The sequence below is a fragment of the Sorghum bicolor genome, chromosome 4, assembly GCF_000003195.3.
Source record: "Sorghum bicolor cultivar BTx623 chromosome 4, Sorghum_bicolor_NCBIv3, whole genome shotgun sequence".
NCBI lineage: Eukaryota > Viridiplantae > Streptophyta > Magnoliopsida > Poales > Poaceae > Sorghum > Sorghum bicolor.
The window spans coordinates 6,884,254-6,903,414 of record NC_012873.2 but is presented as its reverse complement, the minus strand read 5'-3'; the positions used below and the strand labels follow the sequence as shown (position 1 = coordinate 6,903,414).

Here is a 19,161-nt window from a genome sequence, read left to right as displayed (position 1 = left end):
GGTTTGTGTAGGGGGCATCCACGCCCAAAATTAGGCCTCTGCATATCCTTGCGATTGGGAGCACGTAACGGATTTTTTCTAGCCCCCACCCAAACCACGGCTGCCTGACGCGACTTGCACGCCAGGATTTCGCCCTAAAAAAGATTCCCCGTCGCGATTAGCGCCACACGTAAACGTAATCTCGGTCCGTTAACCTCGGGCAGGCTAATGCTGAAACGACTCCCTTGGACCCGCCCGTCCTTTTTGCAGCACCCATCCAGCCGTTGATCTGGCCTCGGACGCCTCTGATCGCCCCCACGTACGGCGCCCAGCGGGCCCCATCCAGCCGGGCGGCCGCAATGATTCCCCCTCCCCTTCGCCCCCCCTCCCGAAAGCGAAGTGAGCTGCTGCTGCAGATAAGGAGGGAGGCCGCCATTATCGCAGCACGCCGCGTCATCCTCTAATCGAGGCGAGGGGAGAGAGGAGGGAAACGGAATAAATCTTCATCGAGCAGCAGGAAGCGAGAGCGAGGGATTTATTTTGTCTTTTTTTTGTCTTCTCTTCCTTTCCGGCGACGGCAGGTGAATCACTGGCCGGGCGGTGCCGGCCAAGGCTAGGGTTCCGGGGATCGCGGGCGCGGGCTCGACTTTCGTAGCCTAGCCGCCGGCTGCCGGCGCGCGGGAACCGGATGCTATGCTGCTGAGCTGCGGGTCGCTCTCCTCCTGGGTGCGCCGCTTCGTCGCCTGCGTTGGGTAAGCCACCCTCTCTCTCTCTCTCTCTCTCTCTCTCTCTCTCTCTCTCTCTCTCTCTCTCTCTCTCTCCCGCCCTCTACTACGCGCGGTCAGTTGATTGCTGGGCTTGTCTGCTTCCTGCTGCTGCTGCTGCTGCGATGTGATTGGCCGTGGATTGGGTTTACCTGTATCGACGCGATTGGCCCTGTGTTGTATCCCTTGATGAAATCGAGTAATCTCAATATATGTTTAAATGGATAGCTAGCACTTAACACTTACTAGCACTTAGCAGGTTCCAAAATGATTGTTAGTCTCAAAAACCCAGTTAGCTGTTAGCTCTAACAACCCAACTCATATAAAGGAAAAAAATAGAATGGCCTTATTACAGTTAGCTGTATGAAATGGTTGATTGATTTGCGATGTTATTCTGGTTGCTTCTACACTAGCCATTATCTCTGATCAGCGTATTTGGTGATCTTCCAGCAATGCTGGTTGTCGCCCTACACTTCGTGATTGCCCTGATGCTTGCAATCAATGTCCTCCACAAGTAACCGATAGAAAAGAAAAACACATGTATTGATGTTTCCTCCCCTCTATTAATATTCTAGTGTATCATTTATTTGTTACCAGGGTAATATGTGTCTACACATGCTCGGTGGAGGCTACTTCCACACAGCACACCAGCCCCAGGCTGCAGTGGTGGAGCTTGGCCAATAAAAGAAGAGGGGCCAATATAATATGAAATATGAGAAGAGGGGGTAGATTAGTATTTCGTTAGCACTAATTAAAGTAGTGAAGCTAAGACATTCTTGGCCCACTATGGCCCTCACTAAGCTCCGCCATTGCCAAGCTGGACCTCCTCCAGACCTCCACACACATGAAGCACAAGTGATCGGCAAAGGCAGCTCCTTGCTTCTTTGTGCAGCCACATGGCTCACGCCCAAGAAACTCACCATCACTCAGGGTCCAGATTGGAGAACTAGAGAAGTGAAATGGCTCTATCAACCATCCATGCCTAAACTACCTGAACTGCAGTGCCTCCCTCACAGTTTACACATAGGACATGCCCTTGGCACTGTATTAGTCCGGGTAGTTTCCACTCTCATGAAGCTCTCACTTTACCAGTGCCATTCTGATCTAGATCCCCTGCTTCCCCTTATAGTCTCGAAATGGTGGCATAGCTGAGAAAAGTAGCATGGATGTCCTCGTATATTAAAAACCACTGGTATTGCTCTGAGCTTGACATCCAATCTAAGTATCAACTTCAACTTTTAAGCACCAGCACTACAATAATAATATCCTCCAGAAGTTTCTTTCACAACGAGCCCATCAAGCAACAGAATATGAAGTCATGCTTGACAACTTGCCATTTCAAGTAGAATACGCAATCCCGGACAAAGTTGGAGCAGGGCATCAAGATCATCATGGCACCAGGAAAGGGAGAGATTCATGAGCCTGCCGAACTCGCTGGCCGGGTGGTGGTGCCAACTGCCAAGGGAATATCCCACATGTTAATCGTGAAGCAGTTAGTGAGTTCCATTGATTGTGAGTTCCTTGGGCGTCAGCCATGCGGAAAATGAACCGCCTGGTGGATCACTCGTGTGTCGTGGAGGTCCAGCACCAGGCTGTTGAGCTTTGGAGTGCGGCTTTGACTAAGTGCATGTCTGTACTATTTACTTGTTGATTGTCCTAATAATTTCAGACTGATGAGTTAAAGCTGGGTCTAGTAGCTGGTTCTGAACATGTACCGTTCCACCATTTGGAATTATCTAACTATTTGTTTCCAATGAAACCATTTTTTTTATTTGTGTTGTTACTCGTCAAGTACCTTGTAGTGCTAATCATTTCTTGGTCAATCCTGGCTTGCAACAGAGCAGAGGTTGTTTTGGTTGTGCCCAGCCTACTCCGATAATAGCTGTTGATGAGCCTGCAAAAGGTTTAAGAATTCAAGGGCGTTCAGTAAAAAGGCACAATTTATCTGACGACTTTTGGAGTTCAAGCCCGCACGAAATGGAGAACAGTGCCTTGCAATCCCGACATAGTATGTCTTCAATCAGCACAGCAGCACAACCTAATGATCAGCATGCTTCTGGAAGTAGCAGCTCCCCAAATGATTTTGTAAATCAAGGTAAACTAGTTTCCATATCTACTTCTCCAGAACAGATGGTGCTTATGTCAATTTATGGTGCACTAATTTACAATGTTTCATTGTCTGTTCTGTACTCCCATGAGTTTGAAACCAATATTTGTTTGTTGGAGTTCCATTCATGCTTATTTAAACTGCATTTCAGTATGGTGTGTTTGTGCTCCAGAAAATTCAGCAAAATGGCAATTTTACAAGACGCTATGCAAATTATTACCTAGCATGACTGTATGCAGCAGCAGTTTTTAGAACTCAGCTATGCTCCTATAATTGGTAACTAATTAGTGTTACATGTTAGCTATGCAGCCTATAATCTAGCAATAAGCCATCTAAACTCTTTTTGGTCTCCATAGAAGGAAATAATATATTGTGACAAAGAGTTTCTCAAGTAAGTTTTTATTTGGCAATAGGCCAACTGAACCCTAACAGTGGCCACATGGCCAAATGTAAGTTGTTTGCTCTTATGACTCCTGAATCCCAACCCTAAAGGGTAGGCGCTGAGGGAGAACCACTGGTGGTTCATTGCATCATTTTATATATTATAAAGCAAGAAAACCACCGGTGGTCCATTCCCTGATATTCTGTCCCCGTATTTGTACAAACATAGGTCTTCTACTATGGCACCAGACTAGACAGCATTGGATTGGAAAACGAAGGCGTAATTCTCAGGGTCAACAAAGTCAAGAACCAAAAATAAGGTTAGTTCTCCAAGTTTCTTTTTTCTTATGGAACATCAATGGTCTTAAATTTTCTACATCTTTGCAGTGACCAAAATATTTCCTTGGTGTTGTAGTTTTAGTTATGTGAAATATCTTCTTCTCTTCATGCTTGAAAATGAACCAGTTGTGGTTTCTGCCACTCTTTGAATTGTCATTTGAAATGCCTCAAGGTTGTGATATATTGTGGTTATCGATGATATGCTATTTATAGTAATCTCCTTGATAGTGGCGCACCAGCAGTGCGAAATCTTGTTTAATACTTTAAAATTATGGTAGCTTCTGAACTAATATCTGCCTGGTGACTGCAGTGGTAATGCTACATATGAGAGCCTTCTGGGAAGCTCGAAACCATTTCCACAACCGATCCCTCTTGGTGTAAGTTGTCTTGAAAAGCTACATGCCATCAGATCTTCCATTTGATATATGCGTCCTGTTTAGACAATGCTATTGACGTCCCTGGGTTGTCTGCTGTCAGGAAATGGTGGATTTCCTCGTGGTCAGCTGGGAGCAGGAAGGCCTATACGATTAGAGTTGGTTATGCGAAGTGTGTTGTTTGTAGCCACGTTATGATTCGCTGAAATGTAACGCAACTTCATTATGCTGCGAAAGCCTGTGTCGTGATGAATGTGGATTCACTGGATTGTCTCGGAGACAGGATGGCATCCCGCTTAAGCAAATGTAAAAATATCCTTTGTTTTTTATTACTAGTAAATTGTGTTCACAGCGTTTAGTTCGTTTAGTTTAGTGTATAGTTCATTGTTTTATACTGAGTACACGTTAGCTTTCGTAAAGAAATCAGAACGTCTGCAGGGAACAAAAGGAACAGAGAAAACGGGAGCCTGGTAAGTTTGTGATGGCCAAAATTTGGACAAGCCAAAGTTTTTGGCTGCCACTGCCATTTGATTTGTCAAAAAAGTTTACCAACATCTTACATTTGAGTATAAGTATATCCCTATGTCAAATCTGCTTTCCATGGATGCTCGGCGCGCCTAGAAGGTGATGGAAGTGTCCGTATGCCTCTCCGGCCTTCTCAGCTTGCATCCGTGGCGTGCAAAGCCGCCTCTGCCGCTTTATATGAACACACACAAATACACAATCACCATCTGCACTGCATCTCGACGAAGCGACAATCAAGTCAAGTGCCTAGCTCGGCGAAGGCTTCGAGTTCGACATGGCTTTAGCTCGCCTGTGCCTCAACAGGGCCCTCGCCGTCGCCGCCGGCCGCGCGCAGGCGCTGGCGAGGCCGGCGTACGCCGTAGCCCCGGAGACAGATTTGAAGCTTCGCGCCCTTTTGTCAACGTCGGCTGCCGACTCTGCCGCCTCAGGCGAGGCGAGCCGCCGGGAGGTCGCCGTGTCGGAGGAGCGCTCCGCCCCCGCACGCCGCGGCGGACGCTGGGCGTGGCGTGACCTCCGCGACTTCACCCCGTTCCGCCTCGTCGACGGTACGGCCTATAGCACCAGCCCGTCGTCTTGATTGAGCAACCCCCATGCACGCCGGCCGGCCGGCCATCGTCTTGATTGAGCAACGCCCATGCACGCCGCCGGCCGGCCGGCCGGCCATGGACACTGACTGACGCGTAAGCATCCGTTGACGCACGCATGCAGGTCTCGGGAGCGCGCTGTCGCAGGTGGCGGAGACGCTGAGCAGGCCGCTGGAGCGGCTGGCGCCGTCGCGGCTGCTGTCGGGGAAGGTGAGGGAGGACGAGGCGCGGTACCGGCTGCGGTTCGAGGTGCCGGGGCTCGGCAAGGACGACGTGCGCGTGGCCGTGGAGGACGGGGTGCTGGTCATCGAGGGCGAGAAGCGGGAGCACGGGGAGGAGGTGGGCGGCGAGTGGTGGTCGGCGGCCACCGGGTACCACGCCAGCCTGCTGCTACCCGACGACGCGCGCGCCGACGGGATCACCGCCGAGGTCAAGGACGGCGTGCTGTACGTCACCGTGCCGCGCACCGGGGAGCGCAGGCGGAACGTCACCGAGGTCAAGGTCCAGTGATGATGATGCGTGTCGTGTCACTCGTGTGCGTGCTTCTTGTCTCGTGAGCTCGTGACCGTTGTGTATTGGTGTGAGATCGTGCAACTGATCCGCCCCGAGCGCGTCTGCGCTGCACACCAGCAGATGTCTCCTGAAATAAAATCTCGTGTAAAGAAAGAATGGCATGATCATCCATCAAAATTGTACTTATCAAAAGAATACTCTCTCCATCTTAAAATACGTACACGTCTTGTTTTTTGAGGAGTTATACTTTTCTAAATTTGATAAAATTAGGCCCCTTTTAAATACATGAATAGGAATAGAAAAAGTATAGTAAGAATTTTGTAGGATTGCAACCGTAAAAAGGAATAGAAAACATAGGAAACTAATATGAATAGAGTGTTTGGATGGGTATAGAGCCTATCCTAGCGCCCCGTCGCTGGTCCCATTTCTTTTTCCTCTGGCGTCGCTGGTCCCATTTCTTTTTCCTCTGGTATCTCGCTAGAGGTTGAAGGGAGTGGAGATCTATTGTTTCTAATAAGTTTTTCTTTAGTAGATCGAGTCTAGGGTTAGTGTCTTTCCATACTAAAATTTTTAGTATTGGAGTTTTATCTTCTCCTCTCCAGTGACGGTGAAGGAGAGGTGGAATCGGCTTCTCCATGGCGACTCTGTTAAAGATAAGGACGACAACTTCAGCGTCAACATCTTTATCGACATGACGATATGGAGACTTTTGTTTCCGAACGGCGAAATCAAGGCGGAGATGATGGCGCCGCTATGGAATAATTTTCTCTAGTCTCTTCTCTGTTTTATTGTGGTTAGATCTAGCCACAATGAAGGACTAGGAAGAATAATTTTCAGATTAGTCATCCTCACTCTTCGGTGGCAGAAAGAAGAAGAAAGACGACACCAGAAAGAAGAAGTTCCTCAATTCTGTCTACCGGAATATTGGTCGTCGTTCGTTGGGCATTTGTTCTCAACCATTTGCCGAGTGTCTGCCTATGCGGTCATCTATACTGCAAAGCATCTAACAGGTTAGGTTTTGAGTTGTACTTTACACAGTGTGAGTACTATATTGTAATCTAAAGTGTCTATAACGTGTTTGATGTACTCAGTTATCATTTAATATAATTCTTTTTTTATCGTAAAAAAGGAAATTAATAGGAATATGAATTATAGGATTGGTTTAACTAACAATGTGACAACTGTGTTTATAGAAAAAAAACATCATCAGTTAGGCCTCGTTTAGTTCACCCCAATCCAAAAACTTTTCATAATTCTCTATCATATCAAATTTTATAGCACATACATAAAACATTAAATATAGATAAAAAATAACTAACTATATAATTTATCTATAAATCATGAGATGAATCTTTTGAACCTAGTTAACCTATAATTAAACACTAATTACTAAATATAAATAAAAGTGCTACAATAACAAATCTAAAATGTTTTGGATGTAAACAAGGCGAAGAACGCCACCAACCTGTGGATCAGCACACCAGCAAAAGCATTGATTTGATCCTTTCAGCGTTCCCATGCGCGAGCCAATGAAACAAAGAGGTTCCAGCAGATGTTTTTTCCCCATAAAATCCTGTGAAAACATAGGGTACCGACAGTATTCCTATGGATTCTACATGTGAACCAAAGACACCTACAGTACATGTTCCTTAGGATTGCTCAGTCCTTTGTTTTTCGTTGGAAAACCTCCAATCCAAAGGTGGCCTTACAGAGGATAGTAAAAACATTTATATCTTTAAATAAATTTATTATAAAAATACATTTCATGCTCTATCTAATGATAGTTATTACACATCATAAATATTAGTATATTTCTTTTATGTATTTAGTTATTTTAAAATGTTTGGCTCTTCATAAAGCGAAGTGGCTACCGTCATTTTGTTTTTTTCTCCCTCTTCAATTATTGTAGCAGCAACGCTAGATAACCCGTAGAGACGTAAGAGCAAAAATCCACCCTTTCTTTTGGACCCACATGTAAGTCTCAACTCTCATATCTTCTTCCTCTTCTCTCTTCCTTATCTCTCATCTCTCTCGTGCTCGTTTGGCAACCATGCCTCAAGAGGGCCTAGTATATATGTTTTTTCTATTTTCCCACCTCCAATTAGAAAGTCTAGAACTAATATTCGGCTTAAACCTAAGTAGAACTTAAGATGATTTATATGAAGTATATTATCTACATAGTATGTATTAGACTACATTTAAGTTGTTCAGATTTATTGGTGATGATAAGTTGATAATTGTGTGTCATTTTCTCTATATCTTATAATCTTTTTGTTCTATGTTAACTTCTTATTAACACAGATCTAAAACCCCTACAGTACATGTTCCTTAGGATTGCTCAGTCCTTTGTTTTTTGTTGGAAAACCTCCAATCCAAAGGTGGCCTTACAGAGGATAGTAGGAACATTTATATCTTTAAATAAATTTATTATAAAAATACATTTCATGCTCTATCTAATGATGGTTATTATATATCATAAATATTAGTATATTTCTTTTATGTATTTAGTTATTTTAAAAATGTCTGGCTCTTCATAAAGCAAAGTGGCTGCCGTCATTTTGTTTTTTTCTCCCTCTTCAATTATTGTAGCAGCAGCGCTAGATAACCCGTAGAGATGTAAGAGCAAAAATCCACCTTTTTTTTGGACCCACATGTAAGCCTCAACTCTCATATCTTCTTCCTCTTCTCTCTTCCTTATCTCTCATCTCTCTCGTGCTCGTTTGGCAACCTTGCCTCAAGAGGGCCTAGTATATATGTTCTTTCTATTTTCCCACCTCCAATTAGAAGTCTAGAACTAATATTCGGCTAAAACCTACGTAGAACTTAGGATGATTTATATGAAGTATATTATCTACATAGTATGTACTAGACTACATTTAAGTTGTTCAGATTTATTGGTGATGATAAGTTGATAATTGTGTGTCATTTTCTCTATATCTTATAATCTTTTTGTTCTATGTTAACTTCTTATTAACACAGATCTAAAACCCGCAAGTCACCTGTGGGTGTCGGTGCGGGTGCAGGTGTGACATTGCACCCATAAATCAATCTCATCGAGGGTGGTTTTAGCTAAATATCACGACGTCGTTGAGGGAAGGCTTTTACTCCACCCGTATCTTACCAATCTGTTGCCATCCCTAGTGGCTAGGCGTTGTGGCTGGCCGGAGCACTCGTTGGCCCACAACAGCGGTGGTCGTGGGTTTTCTCCGCCCTATGCATCGATTGGTGGCAACGGTAGTTTCTCCATGGCCCGATGGACCCAATTGTCAGTGTCAGGAGAAGAGGGAAAGGGGATTGAGAAAAAACTTGTGGTTGTTCCCCTTTATTTGAGGGATTCAGGTGGGATTTTGAGGGATTAAGAAAAAATTTATGAAAAGGGAACTACTGGAGCATGTTTCTTTTGCCTCAATACCCTTTATTATCACTAGGTATAGGGAAAGGTGATTGGTTTTACTTAGTCTAGTGGAATTGCTCTTGATCTTATTTGGTCATTGACATGTGTATATTGTAACTGAAAAGAGATTGTGTTTGGTTCGTATGCATAGAATCGTCTTGAATTAATGAATAAAAATAAAAAAGAAAGTAATCTTATAGTATTTAACTTATGTAAACTACACTCTAGCAGTAGTCCCTATTTTACTTTTAATATCTTAATCTACTTTAAAATATATTAATATATTAATATCACTTAATAGTTGTTAATCTTATGTTAACAACATTTTTAAGAAACTATGCACTGCATCAGCACCTGGCTGACTCATAAGCTAGCTCTAAGTATTTTTTTTATATTTTAATAGAAGAGAAAGAAAAGCTAGCTCTTGATTAAAAGTTAGGTTTATAGACACATTCCAAGATCATGTGAGAGTGACATGTGGGTCTAATCATACTATGAGCTATTGCTAAAAGCTAGCACTTTGGTTTAGAGCTAGTAACTGGCTTATACCATTACGGTTGCCCTCATATGAGTCAAGCTCACTAGAAACGTGTGAGTCAGCCTAATTAGAAATGCAAATAAAAAGCCGATGACGTGTGAGTCAGCCTAAGAGCGAGTAAGTATAACAATTGGCTTAATTATAGCCAAGTTAATCAATATTTTTGCTAATATAGAAGAGAGAAGCACCAAGCTAGTTACAAAAGCATAGGTACTAGTGGTCCAAATAGAGATGTATATAAGGAGGAATGGAAAGAGAATGGAATCATATAATAAATTTTGTAGATAAATAGAACATTAACTATTCTATAGATTGGCTGTTATAACTTAACTTATATATAGATAAACACTTGGCTGTATTATAATCGTATATATATAGATAAACACTTAGCTTTATTAATCTTACTCTGTGAGAAACACAATGAAGCCTTATTGGCTGTCCTTTTTTTTCTTGGGCTGTGGCTGCAAACAGCACTATTGCCGTCACTGGCGGACACAGTATATGGACATGGGTGTACAGATGTACACCTAATAATTTTGAGAAAAAAAATACAGGCACTATACATTTGTATGTATTGTACATATAAGTAGACCAAATTATGTATATTTGATCTAAGTAAAGGAGTGTTTGATTGAAGGGACTAAAGTTCAATAGGTATTGTAGCATATTTGTAACTATAGCAATTAATGTCTAATTATAGACTAATTAGGCTTAAAAAATCATCCCACCAATTATTCTCTAGCTGTGTTTTTAGTTTCGTAAATACTATATTTAATACTTCGTGCATATATCCAAACATTCGATGTGGTAGAGATTAAAGTTTAATGTGGGTAACCAAACAGGACCTAAGAGTAAAAAGGCCACGTTTCTTGCCTCCTCCCCTCCACTATCTAGCTAGGTCTGACTGCTAGCTCAAGAAGCAAACTCATGGAGGGAACCAGCTAACCAGAAGTGATGGCCTCTGCTCGTCCATGACGGTGCCTCAAGCACTTGCCCTGCCTACTTGAACTCACCTTTCTCAATCGACCAAAAAATTTTGTTCCCCACCTGCGCCGCTCGGCCACCTACGGTTTGATTTCAATGGTATTGGCGCAAATTCGGCACCAGTAGGCGGCACGACAGCCGCACAAAAAACACATCATGACACAATTAAATTTGTAATGTTCCTTTATCAGTTGAGACTTCACAAATACTATATATTAACTAATTAATTATACTAATGTACTCAATACTCAAGTACTGTTTGCTTTAATTTTACATATACTATAATGGTTTGCTTCTGTATCTATGTACACCATGTACACCCAATCTTCAATTTCTGCGTCCGCCACTGATTGCCGTGAGGGCATAGTTACAGCAGCCAATAGATGTAGGACGGCCGATCAGGCTGGAAAAAAGTGGAAATCCGTATATGAGAAGAAGAAAGTTCCAATACTGACACTACCGGATCCAACCTTTTTGCCTATGGCTTGAAGCCATCGGCAAAAAGACCTTAGCCATCGGAAAAGAGGTTGCCGATGGCAAAGTGACGTGGCCATCGGCAACCTCCCATCGGCAAAATTCTCATCGGAAAACACTTGTTTGCCGATGGCAAAAGCAGAAGCCATCGGCAAAAGGGTTGCCGATGGCCGCTACCCCCATCGGCAAACCCTCCACGTCATCCGGCTCGCCGTCAGGCTGACGACGGGTTTGCCGATGGCTGACGCCACGTGGCCATCGGCAAATAGTCCTGTTTTCCGATGGCCAGGGCCGTCGGCATTTTTTTTATTTTGTTTTTTAAACATCATTTCACGAATTTTTTTGCCGTTGGCCACGACCATCGGCATACCTGGGCCGCGCTGGGCCAATTTCCATAGGTTTGGCGATGGTTAACCATGTGGGGAAATTTTTTTTCCCTTTTTTTCCCTGTTTTCTTCCATTTCCAGCACATTTAAACACAAGCATGATATCAGAAGCAATATATACAACATTCATCACATATATTCGCAATAATACGCCATTTCAAACATAATATAGCATCAAATCCATATCCATGCATAGAAGTCCATATCAGAAGTGCATCCATACAAGTCCAACATGTCCAAATGCATCCATACAAGTTCAACGTCGGCCAAACATGTCCGACGTGGCACAACAAGGTCCAAAATAAGGAGTAGAAGCTACCTAGCTCGTGGCGCCGTCCCCTTGGGTCCCCGAGCCCCCAGAAGCATCCTCCCACTGAGGCCAACCCCCGTGCGGCTGCGGATTCTGCATCTGCTGCTGCTGCCACGAGTACCGCCAGTGGCCGAGCTGCTGAGGTAACTGCGACGGCCCGGGCTGCGGCTGCGGCGGCCACGAGTACCCCGGCTGCGTGGGGAACTGAGACGGCCCGGGCTGCCCCTGCGGCGGCCACGAGTACCCCTGCGTCGGTGGACGTGTCGGGCCGAACGGCTGCCCGCTCTGGAGGAGGCTCTGGTAAGGACCCAAACCGGGGTGTGGAGGAGGAACCTGTGGAGAAGCACTCGCTGGAGGGCTAGCACCTGGAGTTGGGTTCGAACGTGCCGAGTGTGTCTGCACAAAGACCAAGTGATGGAATTAGTACCTGCGGACTGGCATCACAAGCTAAAGCAGTAGGCAATGTAGGAACTCACCGGACGAGGTGCAAGAAAAGGTGGCAGTGGAGGTACTGGAGGTGGAGCGAAGAAAGCGGCTGGAGGCTCACTCATTCCCATGGCACGCATGTGCTGGGACATCTGCGACCACGCCTGCTCGTAGTGCTGCGCAACTGAGGCCGCGTGCTGCTGATAGGCAAGCGCCATCATCTTCTGGTTGGCCACCACCTCCTGGACCTGAGCCTGCAATATTACACGAGCATGGTGGATTGTATTTGAAGGCAAGGTACATTATTTGTGAAACGGTCGAACGACGAATGAAACTCCACTTACCTGAAGACCCGCGATCTGCTGCGCACTCCGTGATCACATGTGGAGATGTCTGGGTTTTGACTATCCAACGTCACAACTTGCTCGAAACTTTTTGAAATTTTTACCACACACTACACATGCCATGCCAACACAACTCGTCAAGTCAATTTTGGACTTCGTTTGAATTTTATAGAATTTTAAAACACTTTCCCGGCACGTCACTACCCATGTTACGAGGCCAACAGGGTCGTAATTTCATGCGAGCTCCTAGATATGGCCTCAACATACTCTGAGAATCATGAATATCATTTTTCGAATCAAAAGTCTGCATTATTTCAGGTACCTGCAGTTCAAATCTTGAGGTGCGGAAAAAATTAAAAGAAACAGAAATAATCAACGAAATATAGCTAAAAAGTTCAAAATTGTCCCAGAAAAAATTGGAAAGGAAAAAACAAAAAAAAATTGATTGTTTGCCGATGGCCTTGGAAAGCCATCGGCAATGCCGACGGCCGACCATCGGCAAACAAGGTGGGCCTGGGCGCTCCCCAGGCTGCCACGTGGCCATAGTCTGCCGTTAGCCGCGGCCATCGGCAAACGTGACGGTGTCTGCGGCCGTCCGCTCCTGGCAAGTTTTGCCGATGGGGGAGGTCTGCCGATGGCCCGGCCATCGGCAAAAAAATTCTTGGCCGATGGCTTTTAGTCGCCGATGGTCGGGCCACCGGCAAACTGGACGGTTGCCGATGGGCTTTTGTCGCCGATGGCCCGGCCATCGGCAACAATAGTTTTTCCGATGGCTCCACTTTGCCATCGGCAAACCTTGTTTTTTGCCGATGGCAGATTCCTCGGCCATCGGCAACCTTGAGAGCTATCGGAAAAAACTCCGTCTCCGGTAGTGTGATGCGGGTAACCAAACTCCTCAAAGTTGCATGCCACGAGTTTAATTGAGTAGCCTGTTTGGTTGGCTGATTTTCGCGTTCTCAGTCTAAACAAATAAACACACACCCTTCTTAATAAACACACACTCTTTTCAAGAAATTATTTTTTTTAAATTTGATCAAATGTATATAGATATATTAGTATTTATTATATATAATTAATATTATTACATTAAGTATTTTATATATATTCATAACAAACTTATTTGAAAAATATAAATATTGATACTATTTCCCTTTATTTTTACTCAAATTTGCTAAACTGACTTTTCTAGCTGTGAGTTTGTGTACGTTTTTGGACGGAGGGAGTAACTAGTCCGTCGCACGTAGGTTACATGCTGGTTTGACATGAGCATACGGACGAGACTACCGTGTACCGTCGTTACTGGAGCGCAAGTTTGGGCCCTCGTCATGGACTCATGGGCTTCACTAGCTAGCGTAGAGACTCATATATAGTTGCCCGTGGATATCACTTGAGAAAGCAAATTTAATAATACAGTTCATTTGATGGCTGTAAGGTTTTTTGTAGCCTTTTTCCAGCCCACCTATACAATAGTTAACTATTCACTATTAATATATGGTCCACATATCTCTCTTACAAAGTTTTTTGGTTCCTGTGCTTAAACTGGCTGTAAGCTTACAATCTGCTTCTCCTTTCTCTCATTCCTTATATCCTCCACCTCAGCATTTAATCAGCTTACAGTCCACTATAATATTTGCTCTAATGCATGTATCCTAATTTCCATAGTTCAGGGGAAAAGTTAAAAGTTAAGGAGGATTAAATCCACAAAACCATCTATTTTTCAAACATGTAATTTAAAATCCCAAAAATTGTTTTAACCTTAGAAAATTCATAGGAAATTTATTTCCGCTCAGAAAAATATGAAATCAATTATAACATTTTTTCCTAAAATTATGTTGTATAATATGGTGTGTAGATTAGAATTATTTGGATCTTATGTCTCATTTGATGTTTATATACTAGTAGCTTACGTAATTATGTTTGTACGGACTTTGGTTTGTACCTTATGACACTTGGTTTTGTATTGAGTTTATCTCTACCTATCATGTATGGGTTTCAAATTATGATATATTTATTATTGATGAATCATATGATGGAGTCATGGAGATTTAAACTATATAATTGTAGTATAATCTTGATGGCGGTGAGATATATGTGATACATTAATAATATCAAATATAAAATATTAGACAGTAATCTCTATTTAAATTCAATAAACAAATATATGTTGATAAAAATGGAAATGAGGCCATAGTGGCCATCATCCTATCAATGTCGGATCTAGTACTCATAGTGATACCTTACTATTAATGTTGGGTCTGGGAATAGACAGTGACGCCGTGTTTAGGCCCGACAATGGTCCATTGACTTGGAACAGTAGTGACCCCCTTAAGTTAGTATCATCAATACTAACTTTGTGCATTTTTTCTACTTATACGTATCTATTATGCTTATTGTGAGAGACGAAGAATAAAATATCCTAACCACTGTGGACGTGCTCGGCAACGGTTAGCACGTACACAACGTTGAATCGGAGGACAGAGTATCATGTACTCTAGTGTTTTGGTGTGGAAGGACCAAATGTTGTAGCAAGTATTTTTAATGGAGCAAAGTCGTTTGACAATTCCATTAGGGCACTCACAATGCAAGACTCTATCATAGAGTCCAAGACACTTAATTACATATTATTTATGGTATTTTGCTGATGTGGCAGCACATTTATTGAAGAAAGAAGTAGAAAAAATAAGACTCCAAGTCTTATTTAGACTCCAAATCCACATTGTTCGAGGTAATAAATAACTTTAGACTCTATGATAGAGTCTGCATTATGAGTGCCCTTAATAGAACAAACAGAAACAATCCAAAAAGCCACAACAAAGGAGGTACGGGCTAAAAGACATGCAAACTGCCTCTTTGCCGTGCCATAATAATGGTACAATAATAGAGAGTTCTCATTCTTGCATACACAAGTAACGTCTATGGATAGACCTCAATGAGTGATCGAGACCCAAATATGTGGCTAATCTTACATCCACTAAACGCTGCTTCCAAGAATAACTTATTCCACTTCTTTTCATCTCGCTCTTCGCCCGTTGTTAGCATCATCATGCATAGATCCATCAAAAGTTGGGCTTCAAGTGACTGTTTGGACACCGAGCTTGCCACCGTATCTATGATTACCACCTTTCCTTTTGGTTCTCGAGTAGAAATAGCTAACATTGCTTGTTTTAAGATTTTAACACAATCCTCGTCACTCCAATTATGCAGCACAAACTGTAATAAGATAGTTTGCCAATCTCATGAGTTCACCAATTAATAATTGTGATAAAGATAACATCAACATATAAAGTCATAAACCTATATATACACAACACAAATATGATAAATAACCACGTGCACGTCTTGAAAAATGAAATGAGGTAAATAAAACTGATATACTCCTTTCATCCTAAAATAAGTGAACCCTATGGTATTCGTGCCGGTCAAACTTTGTCAAGCTTAACTATATATATTTATAGGAAATAATAGTAATATTATTTTAAGACGTGGGGAGTAAATAATAAATTTAGTAATATATCTAATGATACTAATTATTATTATAAATATGAATACTTTCATATATATTATTTGATCAAAGTTAAAATTGTTTGGATCCTTGGAAAGAAAGAACTACACTTTATTTTAGAACTGAGGAAGTAGTAACTATTGAATACCTTAAGTAACACAACATCAGCCGGAGGGACGAACTTCATCATGTCACCTGCAACAAACTCCACCATACCATGAACATGCACCTTGTCTACCACCTGAGGAAGCTCCAGCACCGAACACCTCACATGCGGGAAGGCCTTTGCAATGGCCTTGGCCGTCGTCCCGTCCCCGCCTCCAACATCGACCAGAGACGTTACCCCCGCAAACATTTCGCCGCACTGGCGTGTGAGGATCTCCGCCACGAAGCGGCTATCGGCGGCCATCGCCTCATTGAACAACGCACCGAACTCCAAGTCGCGGCCCCTAACTCCATAGAATGTCGCCCCATGCGCCATCATGAACGGCGTCTCCGCCACGGCATGGTCGTCGTCACTCTGCAGCCACTCGGGGAGGCATTGAGATGCAGCAGAATGGAACGGTGAAGTGACCATGACCGTGAACTGTGACTGGCATGCCGTGCCACCACCACCACCACCACCACCATCGTCGATGTCCTCCTCCACGAGGAGGCGTGACACTGGGGTGAGGCAGTACATGTCTGGCTTGTCCTCTTTGAATATTCCTGAGACGGCTAAGAGCTTCATGAGGCGAGACATGCATGGCCATTTGCTTGGAGGGACAGGGAGAGATGCATGTAGGTCAGATAGGGAGGCGGCACCACCACAGCGATGGATGGCGGTGGGGATACCGAGCTTGATGGCACTTTGCAGCGCCATGGACTTGAGGTAGGCGAAGCTGTGGCACCAAAGCTCGGCATGAGCTTGGAGAAGTTCATCGCTGGTGGGGGTAGGGATCATATTCATGGGTGCCGAGCCGATCTGAGGAGCTTGAGAGAGGCTGGATGAGCTGGTTTTGTAAAGATGAGATGCAGAGCAAGCTATTTCTAGACACACACGATAGTTATGGCTACTGCTTTAATTTGATACGAGGAGCTTGAGAGAGGCAGTTGTATAAGCTGGTTTTGTAAAGATGACATGGAGAGCAAGCTATTTGTAGACCGCCCATGGCATCATTCTCCATGCTGATATTATTTGTCAACAACCATGAAATCACATTAGATGGATACGCACTATCTCCATGCATGCTGATATCAGGGAGAATACTAATTTAAAATCTCAAATCACTGAGAATCTTTGGTAATAATGAGAATTTGCATGGAACGTGTGGTATCCCGTGGGACGTAGGCATCTCCTGCCAGAACTCAGAATCCACATGGCAGCATCGATCAATGTGCCATCTATGTCTCTCTCCGGCAAACTTAGGTCATCCGCAATGGTTATCAAATAGCTAGCTAGGAGGAATTCTATTGGCTCTCAACAACACTTTACAAATAGCTAGCGAGATGATGTATAAAAATAATAAAAAAGTAGCACTTTCATTGGCTATCGAGGAGAGAGATCAAATAGCTAGCGACTTCCTAATAGCTAGCGACTCATAAATTGCTAATCTAGCACAATCTTCTAGAAATAACTCTCTCACAATGCTCTCCACAATAGCTAGTGACTTTCTAATAGCTAGCGACTTCTTAAGCTAGCTATTTGCAAATTGCTATTGAGAACCAATAATATTCTTCCTAGAGATCAAATAGCTAGCGATTTAAACACCATTGCGGATGCCCTTACAACCGCCTAGCACCGACAGCATCTCCTTGAAAAAAAACACTATTCTGTTTCGCATGATATTGGAAGGATATTAAAAAAAATTACATAACTTGGCTGGAAATGAGAGACGAATTTATTAAACCTAATTAATCTGTCATTAACACAGGTAGGTTACTATAGCACTTAAGACTAATCAAAGACTAACTAGGCTTAAAATATTCATCTCTGATTTTTAACTAAACTATGTAATTATTTTATTTTTTTTATTTATATTTAATACTTTATGTGTACGTCGAAACATTCAATGTGACGAGTGAAAACTTTTTGGTTTGGAAACTAAACAAGACCTTATTGTATTTATTTGTTTTCTAGAACACGATTTCAAGTGTATTGTATTAAGGAGATTTACCGTATTTAAACATATGCTATCGATCGTTCTATTTTTTTTCTAAATATATAGCTTTTGTTACCCACATAGTATATAATATGTGTCTAAATATATAAAACTGTGCATCTACAAAAGTCAGAATAATTTGTAATTTGTAACAGAGGTGTATAATAATTTTGCTAATAATATTTGAACATGATAATGCTAGCTAGCTAGCTGTGAAAAGAAGACTATAAACACCGAGTTGAGTAATAACCCACCTGCAGGTCAATGTAGAAGTACGTGTAAACACTTATAGTAAGATTACGTTGCATAAATAAATACACGCGCGATCTCCATCCCGATATGAGCAAGGGGAAAAAACTAAAAGATTTCAAAGCATACAGAATCCATGAAACGTGAATACACGTGGTGTCCTGTAGGAGAGAGACGGCAAATAGGCATCTATACTGTCAGAGACGAGTAATCTCTTGGCTGTCCGCAGCTGCCAACTCCTTCGCCTCAATATATGTGCATCCCAGATTCTAAAGAGTCAACTAATTAATCTTATGTTTAGCGGATATTTATAGCTTTAAATAAGTTTAGCATAAAAATAATATAATATGATTAATTAAAATGATGCTTATTTAACATTATAAACATTAGTATTTTATATATATTTAATGAAATTTAAGATTAATTGGTTGACTTCTCTAATACCATATGTTTATTTATTTTGATTTGAAACATATATATGAAGTAGTGTATAGCATAAGAGATCATTTTGTTGCTTCTATGGTCCACACGGACAACACACAGGGCAGGCTGCTCATGGCCTTTCCCGGTCTATCCCAACGGGACATCAACACAATGTGTAATCACCAACAAATACCGCAGTAAGCTTCCGGTACGTCTATCGACACATGGTAGGAAGCTATATTCAGTATGTTTGTTTGAGTTTATCAACCGTATCTATCATTCATTCAATAGTGTTTTTCTCAAATAATATTAAATCAACGAATAGTACTCAGGGCTACTAGCAGCTACCTTCACTGCCCTGTGCAGTCATTTCGCCGGCAGACAGGATTCCATCCATGAAGCGCTGGCCGCTGGCCGTACCCCC

At 42.7% G+C, this 19,161-nt stretch overlaps 3 protein-coding genes across 4 annotated transcripts; 2 read left to right on the top strand and 1 right to left on the bottom strand.

Moving 5' to 3' along the window:
• On the top strand, positions 303-4,293 carry LOC8082918. Of its 2 annotated transcripts, none has more exons than XM_021460141.1 (5): positions 303-731; positions 2,583-2,838; positions 3,461-3,551; positions 3,881-3,947; positions 4,048-4,293. In XM_021460141.1, the coding sequence occupies exons 2-5, from the start codon at positions 2,721-2,723 to the stop codon at positions 4,099-4,101; spliced, it is 330 nt and encodes a 109-aa protein (XP_021315816.1). In that variant the 5' UTR covers positions 303-731; positions 2,583-2,720; the 3' UTR covers positions 4,102-4,293. The 2 variants fall into 2 exon arrangements, with proteins under 2 accessions (XP_021315816.1, XP_002453499.1); XM_002453454.2 differs by having other exon boundaries at positions 376-731; positions 2,588-2,838.
• Positions 4,450-5,782, top strand: LOC8071650 (23.6 kDa heat shock protein, mitochondrial). Its single transcript, XM_002453453.2, has 2 exons — positions 4,450-5,014; positions 5,178-5,782. The coding sequence occupies exons 1-2, from the start codon at positions 4,744-4,746 to the stop codon at positions 5,561-5,563; spliced, it is 657 nt and encodes a 218-aa protein (XP_002453498.1). The 5' UTR covers positions 4,450-4,743; the 3' UTR covers positions 5,564-5,782.
• Positions 15,122-17,054, bottom strand: LOC8071649 (flavonoid O-methyltransferase-like protein Os11g0303600). The gene is made up of 2 exons (XM_002451691.2): positions 16,073-17,054; positions 15,122-15,632 (listed from the first exon to the last, which is right to left on the bottom strand). Exons 1-2 carry the CDS (start codon positions 16,871-16,873, stop codon positions 15,336-15,338), a joined length of 1,098 nt encoding a protein of 365 aa, XP_002451736.2. The 5' UTR covers positions 16,874-17,054; the 3' UTR covers positions 15,122-15,335.